General features: G+C 41.0%; 1 protein-coding gene across 1 annotated transcript; it reads right to left on the reverse strand.

Moving 5' to 3' along the window:
• Positions 1-1,150: 1,150 nt before the first annotated feature.
• Positions 1,151-6,467, reverse strand: LOC138370850 (uncharacterized). Its single transcript, XM_069335461.1, has 2 exons — positions 6,107-6,467; positions 1,151-6,013 (listed from the first exon to the last, which is right to left on the reverse strand). The coding sequence occupies exon 2, from the start codon at positions 5,216-5,218 to the stop codon at positions 4,151-4,153; it is 1,068 nt and encodes a 355-aa protein (XP_069191562.1). The 5' UTR covers positions 5,219-6,013; positions 6,107-6,467; the 3' UTR covers positions 1,151-4,150.
• Positions 6,468-10,984: the final 4,517 nt, after the last annotated feature.

Consider the following 10,984-nt stretch of genomic DNA (forward strand, 5'->3'; position numbering starts at 1 on the left):
GTTGAGGGTTGTTTTGTCCATAATGTTGTTGATTGTTGGGTGGTAGTTTAGTTCGTAATGTTGTGGTATGGTGGGGGGGGGGGGTAGTATAGTTCGTAATGTTGTGGATTGTTGAGGGTAGTTTAGTTCGTAATGTTGTGGATTGTTGGGAGGTATTTTAATTCGTAATGTTGTTAATTGTTGGGGGTAGTTTAGTTCGTAACGTTGAGGATTTTTGGGGGGTAGTTTAGTTCGTTTTGTTTTGGATTGTTGAGAGGTAGTTTAGTTCGAAATGTTATGGATTGTTGTTGAGTAGTTCAGTTCCTAATGTTGTGGATTGTTGAGGGGTAGTTTTGTTTGCAATGTTATGGATTGTTGAGGGTAGTTTAGTTCATAATGTTGTGGATTGTTGAGGGTTGTTTTGTCCTTAATGTTGTTGATTGTTGGGTGGTAGTTTAGTTCGTAATGTTGTGGTATGGTGGGGGGGGGGGTAGTATAGTTCGTAATGTTGTGGATTGTTGAGGGTAGTTTAGTTCGTAATGTTGTGGATTGTTGGGAGGTATTTTAATTCGTAATGTTGTTAATTGTTGGGGGTAGTTTAGTTCGTAACGTTGAGGATTTTGGGGGGTTAGTTTAGTTCGTATTGTTGTGGATTGTTGTTGGTAGTTTAGTTCGTAATGTTGTGGATTGTTGGTTGGTGGTTTAGTTCAAAATATTGTACTTAGTTGGTGGAAAGTTTAATAATGTTGTGTATCTTGGGCGGTAGTTTATTCCTTAATTTTGTGGGTTGTTGGGTGGTATTTTAATTCGTAATGTTGTTAATTGTTGGGGGTAGTTTAGGTCGTAGAGATGAGGATTTTTTGGGGGTAGTTTAGTTCGTAATGTTGTGGATTTTTGGGTGGTAGTTCAGTTAGTAATGTTGATGATTTATGGGGAGTAGTTTACTTCATAATGTTGTGGATTGTTGGGTGGTAGTTGTTATAACCCTTTATGCTTAGTACGGTTCTTTTCCCGCAGTTAACAATATATATTATATCGGCCTTGCCAACATGTGTCTAGGGGTAAAGAAAAAACACTGCATAAATTGGAAAAACAATGTATCTACGCTAAGAGTGACAACCATAACAATTAAATGGTAAATATTATAGCCAGAAATATTCTTTAGCATGCAATAATATAAATAAAAATCCTTATTGAGCAATGACCAATATCACCAGCACATGAATTAATCAATGGGATAGTACACAATCATCTAACCAATGAATTAACCGAGTATTTAGCTAAAATAACAATAACCACTGACGTAACTTAAAACATGTCTCCTCTCGACCAATGCTGCCACGCCTCTGACCAAGCGTCGGTTCCCAGGGCATTCGTCCTATCACTATATCAACTAAACATCCACATAAACTATTGTGGAAATTCTACTAACCAAATGTAGCACTAATATTCAAATCATTATTATTCTTAATAGTATTTAATACTGTTACATTGATCAATATAATTTACTGGCAAACAATAATAAGACTTAATCAAGGTTGAACTATAACCACTCGCTTGACATCAAGTTCCCACACTGGCCACATCCATATATGGTCATTCCCCCACACGGAAGAAACCAACATGAATAATCTTGCAAAAAACCTCATACAATATAATGCAACTCAGGCACACTACAGCATGCTACAATATATAACATACAATAGTCTAATATCATTCAACTGGATACTATACTAATTATAGAACAAGACAATAAAGTATATAAGCATCAAGAGTAATGTTAGAATCCTAGTAAGAGTCGTAACATCCCTCCCGTCCCCTAAGAAAAAAATGAAATTAACTGAAGGTTGATTTAATTTTTTTTGACTGCATGAAATATAACATGAAAATACAACATGAAAATACTTCAACTAAAATCAAAGTACAAAGCAATGAAATTTCACACAGTAAAAAAAAAATACAAAATTTACATACATCTTATTAATAAAGAACACTACATATTATGGCACTGCAACAGGAAATCCTCTGGATAAGGTATCAGCAATAACATTTTGCCTCCCAGGAATATGGCGAATTACAATATTGAATTCTTTCAGAATCAATGACCATCTAAGTATTCTCTGGTTTTTACACTTCATAGAGTTGATAAATGTCAATGGATAATGATCTGTATATACGACCACTTGACTTCCTGACAAATATGTCTCAAATTTCTTCACTTCCAATATTAAACAAAGTGCTTCTTTCTCAACTACAGAGTAATTAATTTGTGTCCTGTCAAACTTACGAGAGAAATAATAAACAGGATGTTCTAACTCATCTGGTCCTACTTGGAACAGGACAGCACCTGCTCCTAGATCTGAAGCGTCTATGTGCAGAATAAAAGGTTTATCATACTGTGGACTAGCTAGCACAGGTGAAGTAGAGAGAATTCCTTTCAACTTCTGAAAAGAGTTCTGACACTCCTGCGTCCACTTAAATTTTACCTTTTCCTTAGAAGATTTGTTGTGGGTGCAGCAACAATGGAAAAGTTTTTACAATATCTCCTATAATACGCACACATTCGAATAAATCTCTGCACAGACTTCTTATTTGTTAGGACTGGGTACTCCACAATTGCCTGAATCTTGCCTTGCAATGGGACTATCCTTCCTTGTCCGACCTCATGTCCTAAGTACACTATAGTTCCTTTAGCCCAACTACATTTCTTTTTATTGACCGTCAAATTAGCATGTTGTAACACATTAAACAATTTCTTTAAACTAGACATATGATCTACCCAATTCTTGGTGATATCCCTTAGATAAGTCCAGTTTCGATACAAACTTAGCATGACCTATAGTATCAACACAGTCCTCCAGTAAAGGTAAAGGATATACATCAACTACAGTTACCTGGTTGAGTTTTCTATAATCCACTACTAATCTCCACTTATCTTCTGGTTTTGGTACTAATAGACACGGTGAACTCCAGGAACTCTGACTGGGTCTAATGAACCCATGTCGAAGATAATCAACTTCCTCCTGGATGATACGACGTTTCTCGGGTGTCACTCGATAAGGGGTGTAGCCGAATTGGAGTTACATTTGTCAGGTTAATGTCGTGAGTAATGAGAGAAGTCTGAGTGGGGACCTCCCCAAACAAGTTAGAAGACATCTCCAAAAGGTCCTGGAACTCTGCTCTCTCCTCATCCTGCAAATGACAACAATTCTTCCCCGGAACTGCTGGAATTAGACAAACAAGAATTACCATCTTCCTCTGCAACACTCGACTCTTCAGTATTTACCTCCTCAGCAACGCAACAAGCCACAATACTAGGCCCACAATAAGCCTTCAACCGGTTTACATGTACACTCATGGTCTGACGTTTACACTCATGGTCTGACGGTCCTGCAAATTTATGAGACATAGACGTACCCATACGAGGCTTCAAGACCAATACCAAATCTCCTGGCTCAAAAACTCTGAGTTTGGCCTTGAATCTCTGGTCATGCTTCTGCTTCATTACTTCTTGTTGTTCACCTAGATGTCGTAAGGCCAACTCCCTCGTTCTGGACAGCTTGCTCTTTACATCCGTCAGGTAACGCTCACTCTGCCTGGCTGTAACATCTCCTAACATTTTCTCATGTAACAATTTTAAAGGTCCTCTCACCTGATGTCCGAATAAAAGCTCGAATGGAGAACAGCCTAGGGCACTGTGCAATCCATCTCTAGCCATAAACAAAACAAATGGCAGATTATCATCCCAATGTCTGGGTGAATCTTCCCCAGTTGCCTTCAACATTTTCTTGAGAGTTTGGTGGAACCGCTCGATTCCCCCTTGACTCTGAGGATGGTAAGGACTGGAAAAATTGTGCTTTATACCAAATGAATTACAAAAATGTTTAAAGGTGGTGAACAAAAATTATTCCCATTATCAGTTTGAATTATACAGGCCATACCAAATAGTGAGAAAAATCGTTCCAACTGCCTTATAATGGTAGAAGCTCTAATGTTACGTAATGCATATGTTTCAGGGAACCTGGTGGTCATACATAAAATTTTAAACATATACATATTTCCGGATTTGGTACGGGGTAAAGGTCCGACACAATCCAGCACCACATGAGTAAAAGGCTCCTCTGGCACTACAATAGGGTATAATGGTGCTCGTGGCACAGTCTGGTTAGGCTTACCAACAGTTTGACACAACACAATTGTGGCAATATCTGACCACATCTTTAAGTTTTGGCCAATAATAAAGTTTACAGATCTTATGATACATACTGGTAATGCCTTGATGGCCTCCCATCAGGTCATCATAGGCAGCTTGCAATACCTGTTCCCTATACTCTGTTGGCACAACGAGCTGGGTTTTAGACTCACAATCATCTGATGAGGGAGTTCCTGATGGTCTCCATCTTCTCAACAGACATCGATCCTTGAAATAACAACCCGTACTCTCCTCCAAAGTATCAATGGAGTTGGCTGCTTCTGCATAACACTCAGGTAGACTGGGATCAGTACTCTGTAACTTACGCAAGGTCTGGAACTCTACAACTGGAGCGAGCGGGCAAGGAACTGGTACCTGGGCCACCTCTTCCAGACCATCTGGGTCAGAATAAATTAGGGCTTTGGCACTGGCCTCACTCTCGACATCCACGTGAGCTAAAAATGTATCTTCAAGGTCCACCTCCACCTCCCTGTCTGAAGGGGTCCTGGCCTCGACAACATCCACCTTGGTAGAACCAGGACTTACCACATTCTGCTTACCCATGGATCTGGTCACAACACAGGCTGGATAAATGACACCATCATCCGCATCTGGTTGAGGCAGTACTGCACTAGGTTTAGTATACATAACAGGACAATCGGTCCCAATAACTTGACACTTGTCAAAATCATTACCTACAATGATATCAATCCCAGAAATGGGCAACTGCTCACTGACTGCTACAGTGCACCAACCTGATGTAATAGAAAAATTCAGTTTAACCTTAATTAATGGTACACGCTGGATATGACCTCCTAGTCCCTGCAATAACACTACCTCTCCAGTGTCTTCTGTGCTAACATCAGTAAGAACACGGCGAGAAATTAAAGACTGGGAAGCACCAGTGTCCCTTAACAACTGAACTGGTTTCCAGGTTCTACTAATACATAATAGGGTTCCCGAATGTAGGTATGGATCAAAATTAGTCATCCACTTGGGCATGACTGGAGCAACATTGGCATTAAAGGTTTGCAAACCCTTACTCATAATCAGACCAGTTGGTCTCAACTCAGGGTGCAAAGCATAACAGGAATTTACCACATGACCTCTTCTCCTGCAATGCGTGCAATATCTGCCAGTGGTCGGAACAGCCGAACCCACTGCAGGCTTAATCACTACATTACTTGAGGTTGACAACCCTGTCTGTTATTTCTCAGATTTAGGCTTTACAGAAGGGTTAAGGGGAGAAGGTGAAGTAGCTGGTCGGGTCTGGAAAACATGATTTTTAGGAGTATAATGATTAGTTTTAGCATTAAAATGATTAATAAGTGCTCTAAAAGGCACTTTAGTAAGTAATTCATGCTCATCAGCTATGTGGGGAAAATTCCAGGCAGCTAATCTCTCTTTTTCAAATTGATTTAATAAAATAAAGTTATGTCTTATTTATTTTCTTAGTAAGTAAGTATTAATTAAGTGGACTGTATGTACTGGTAAACTGCCTGAAATCTTCTTACACACCATTGGGAGGGACAATTGGTAGCCTAAACCACTTTGTTATGGTCCCTTCTTAAACTACCAATTGTTTACCTTTAAAACTATTATTTCAGTTATTTCATTATAAGTAATTAATTATAACTACTGCTACTGCTATAATGTCTTAGCTGTGCCAGTAGAATGGGCCTAGTAAGGCGTGTAGGTGTAGCCTCAAGATGGGTGTGGCCCTGCCTCTTTGTGCCACGTAATGGCGGCTGGTGGGAAGGACAAGGCTTGGCAAACAAGTAGTTAATTATGTGTATGAACCAACTGTCTGCACAGATTCTTGAAGCTCCTCTCACAATTTACCTGTATGGGATGCAAGGAATTAATCAAAGTTCCCTAAACATATCAATTACAGGTATGACATGAACTGTGGGGGCTGAAATGGGGTACACGTACGGTGTTTTTGGGGATGTCCTACGACATAACCATCTACATATTTATATTAATCAGTGCACTTGAATAATAAACAATACTTGGTAGACGGATACAGTAGTTGTTGTGATGTTGTTAGGCTGTGTGGCTGGTGTTGACACGTAAATGGGGTGTCTAGCTGTTACACCAGTTAAGACAGCGTGGTATGCTCATCCCATGTTTTGTTGTTATGTATGTATGGACGCCTTCCTCTCCGGGCGACGCTCTTATGCTCTGGTTCCTCACTCAAAGTAATTTTACATTAACAAGGGAACCTAGCTACTATTTGTTGTAAATAATTATATTCAATCTTAGTGATTACTTTTTTGTTAACTTTAGAGACTAAACTAATCTATTCACAATGTTTCATAATGTAAATATACGATGACTTTGATGACGTCACGGAGTCTCCCATTTTCCATCCTGAAGGGAGTATAGACTAGGGGAGACTGTGTTATTTGTGTGTGTGGTTGTGTGTGTGTGTCGGTTTCCCGACATAATTCCCAGGGGCAGAACACGGGTCGAAGTCCCGGTAAGGACTGCGATCACTTTATTCTTCTCCCTCAGAATTATAGTGCTGCTTTAATTTGAGTTTACATTGTTGTGCAGCAGTCCGTTGGGGACGTATGTCCCGTACTGGCGTATCGGGTGCTGGAAGTCGTTGTACGTCTTCTTTCCTGGCCAGTTCTAAAGGTACCAATTTCTCTAAAGTTTTGAGAGTAGTGTTGCCTTTGCATTTTACTTTCACTATTCTCAAGATGCCCTGGCTGTCTGGATGAACAGAGACTATTTCTCCTATAGGCCACTCCGAGCGTGGTCCGTCACTATCCACCAGAACTATGTCACCAGGGTTCAAGTTAATTCTATTATAGGGACTGTTTGCCCCGTAATGATACTCCCTCAGAGCTGTTAGGTATTCACGAGTCCATACGTCATTCCACCGACTTATCACCCCTGAAAGATGTTTGAAACGTTGAACCAAATCACTCTCTTTGACATATGAAGGATCCTCTGGTTCCTCATCCGTAAGGGACACAAGTGTTTTGAGAGGTCTCCCATACATCAAATGAGCTGGACTTAATGGTTCACGCTGCAAAGCATCATCAGAGAGGTAGGTAAGTGGTCGGTTGTTAACTCGTGCTTCTATTTCTATGATTACTGTTTGAAGCTCCTGAAGGTCAATCTTTTGGCGGTGTAGGGTTTTCCGTAAAGACCGTTTCACCGTACCAACCATCCGTTCATAGAAGCCTCCATGCCATGGTGCTCTGGGAGGTATGAATTTCCAATAGCACTGCCGTTGAGTTAGGGCTGTGCGTACCTTGGGGTGTGTCCAGATTTTCCTCAGGCATGCTTCTCCTGCCACCAAGTTGGACCCATTGTCTGAAATCATTAACTTGGGACAAGATCTACGTGAAGCAAACCTGCGGAAAGCCTGTAAGAATGCTTCGTCACTCATATCGGGAGTCACTTCTAGATGGACTGCCCTTGTTGTGGCACAAGTAAAAAGACAGATATAGGCCTTTACTGGTTTCTTGTCTTTAGTGCCTGTCAGTGTTAGTGCTCCTGTGAAATCTACTCCTGTTGTCTCAAAAGGATGAATATGTACGACTCGTTCCTTCGGAAGTGGAGGAGGGCCAGGATATGGACACACTCTGGCATCATATCTCCGGCATACAACACAGGATTTGATTATGGATTTTACTGTCTGTCTACCTTGGGGTAGCCAGTACTGTTGTCTTAATTCTGTGAGAGTATCTAATACCCCACCATGCAGAGTGCAGTATTTGTGTATATGTAACACAATTAGTTTGCTTACTATGTGGTGACGAGGGAGCAATATTGGATTTTTTGCCTCCAGATCTATGTCAGCATGTTGTAAGCGTCCTCCGCATCTTATCAAGTTATAATTGTCAGTGTCTAACCAGAGACCCAGATCATGTTGTAGCTTCTTAGGAACATTGTCAATTTCTGTCCCGAATGTGTCGGTCTGAGCTCTTTTAACCCAGTACCTTAAGGCACTAGGGAAATTATGCTTGATTCCTATTTTCTTTAGAAAATCAAACACTACTTGGGTGACACCTACAAGTTTGTTCAGTTCAGAGTACCGAGCAGGATCAATTACCAAAGTCTGAGGTAGTTCCGGGTTCTCAGTGGGAACAGTGACATTGGTCACAATGACTTGTGGCTTTTGTTCAGGCCACTGGTCGCTGATTAGCCACTGAGGTCCGTTGAACCACATCTCTGCCTTTGTTAATTGCCGTAAAGTCAGGCCTCGGGAGAGATAGTCAGCTGGATTCTCTTTAGTAGGTACATATCTTAGTTTATACCCTGCTGACAACTCTCGTATTTCCTTAACGCGGTTACTCACGTAAGGATTCATACTGTTATTGTTTTTAACCCACTGTAGCACTGCCTCATTATCTGACCATACTACTGTTTCTGTAAAGTGGATGTGGCTTAAGGCCTTGATCAGATAATGAGCCAATCTTACACCTAGCAGTAAGGCTGTTAATTCCAGTTGTGGCAGTGATCTTTTCTTTAAAGGTGCCACTCTGGCCTTTGATGTGAGCAAATTGGCTTGCCCATTTGAGACCAGGTAAGCTACTGTACCATAAGCCTTTCCTGAGGCATCACAAAATACATGCAACTTAATTGGTTCCTTTTCATTTACTGTTGTGTTCCTAGGGAACTTGACAGACTCTAGGATACTTAAATCTTTCACTAACCCTTGCCATTTTTCTTGTAGGGCAGGTGTTAGTAGATCATCCCAGCCTATCTTTTGTTGCCAACATTCCTGTATTATCATCTTCCCATTAATTAGTATTGGACTTAATAAGCCTAATGGGTCGAAGGGTTTGCTGACTTGTGATAGCAATTTTCTCATTGTTAAGTTAGTGGTATCTGTTTCCACTGACTTGATTGTCAACTGATCGGTTGTCGTGTTCCATTGGACACCTAGTACCTTTGTCATCTCGGGTACTTGGTAGTCGGGAAATTCAGTTGTGATCAGTTGTTTTAATTTGTCATTGTTAGAGACCCAAGACTGGAGAGGCATATTGGCTCCCATTAATTCTCGATTGGCCTCATGGTATATGTCCAACAGCTTACTTTCACTGTTGGCTGTTCCTTGAAAGTTATCCACATACAGGTTTTCGCTAATTTCTGTCTTGTTCGGGCTATTGGACTTCTTCAAGTGCGTATCCAAGGTAGCTTGAAGCAGAAATGGTGAGCTCGTGGCTCCGAACAAAACAGACGCAAACCGATAAGTGATTATTTCACTGTTTGGATCATTAGGATCCTTAATCCATAGGAACTTTGTGTAGTTCCGGTCTTCTTCTTGAAGACCTACCCTAAGGAATGCCTTGCTAATGTCGGCCGTATATGCATAAGTCCCTATACGAAACTTTAACAGCACGTCATAAAGCCTTTGTGTTAGGCTTGGGCCTGTTTGAAGGCAGTCATTTAACGAAACACTATTCTGCCCCATCTTAGCACTGCAATTAAATACTATCCGTAGTGGGGTAGTCGCAGAATCCTTCTGAACATGGTGGTGTGGCAGATAATGTCCTTCCTTTGGGTTATCATTTGTTACAACTTCGATAAATTTGTCATCGAGCTGCTTCTGTATTATTTCATGGTACAACTTCAAGTTCTCAGGTTGTCTTTGTAAACGTAACACCTGTGATCTTAATTGATTGTGTGCCATGAAGTAGTTGATGGGTAGCTGAGGGTGATTCAGCTTCCAAGGTAACCTGACCCAGTACTGATTATCTCTGTAGATAACTGAGTCTAGGTATTGTTTATAAGTCCAGTCATCATCTGGACTAGGTTGTTCAGGGACAATGCCGAGAGTTGCCAGGTCCCATATCTTATATACTGGGGGATCAAGCTCATCCTCGGAAATGTCTCTGAGTTGCAGTGGAGACTGTTCTCCTAGTCATGCAACCATTACTGTGTTGGCATGTTGGTGATCCACAGGTGCGGGTTGTTTTAGCCGTAATACTGGGCCTGTTAGTAAATAGCCACCTGCAGATGGTAACACATTCATACCGTGGTAATCTTCCTTTCCTATGATAAACTTATGGTAGACATCTGATCCCATAAGGATTCCAATATCGGAAAGGTTGTCCGATGTAATGTTATCAGCCAAAGGAATTCCCTTTTCTTCCAGGAATTTGGCTGTTGTTCCTAGACCTTCTATATACAGGTCTGTTGGAAATCTATCTACTACTAGTGCTGGTACTTTTCGTACATAACCTCCTAGTCGTACTGTGGGTCGTACTACCCCGTAAGTTCGGGCTCCTGAGTTAGTCAGGAATCCTTTTATGTTTATCCGTGTCTCCTCTACAGGTGTAAGTTTCAGTTTATCTACCAACTCCTTGGATATAAAGGTCAGTTGGGACCCCTGATCAAATAATCCACGTACAGTGGCTTTATTCTTTCCATTTCTAATGATCAATCGTGCAGTAGGTAGAGCTGATTTATGGTTAGACCTGGTTGTGACGACACTTATGTCAGGTAACACAGTACAAAGTTTTACTGATGCTGTAGCTCCTTCCTCCTCTTGTGGTTTGGGAGACTTTATACTTGTGTCCCCACAAAGTGCAGTATGGTGTTGACCCTTATGGCACTTAGTGCAGATGCGCATTGCTGTTGTGCAATTGTCGGGATGATGTTCCCTTATACACTTGCTACATCTATATAACTCCTTGAGTCGTTTTATGCGTGTTGCACGATCAGGGTAGCGTCTGCAATTGTACATGGAATGTGATTGCTCACAAAATACACATGGTTTCCAGACATTAACAGTATCTTGAGGAGTCACCGTCTTGGGTGATGCGTTGACTGTAGGTTTGGAAGGAC

The sequence above is a fragment of the Procambarus clarkii genome, chromosome 33 (assembly GCF_040958095.1).
Source record: "Procambarus clarkii isolate CNS0578487 chromosome 33, FALCON_Pclarkii_2.0, whole genome shotgun sequence".
In the NCBI taxonomy this organism is placed as follows: Eukaryota; Metazoa; Arthropoda; class Malacostraca; order Decapoda; family Cambaridae; genus Procambarus; species Procambarus clarkii.

Excerpts from the sequence above, each read along its gene's own strand:
- LOC138370850 (XM_069335461.1), bottom strand. The coding sequence starts at position 5,218 with ATGAGTAAGGGTTTGCAAACCTTTAATGCCAATGTTGCTCCAGTCATG.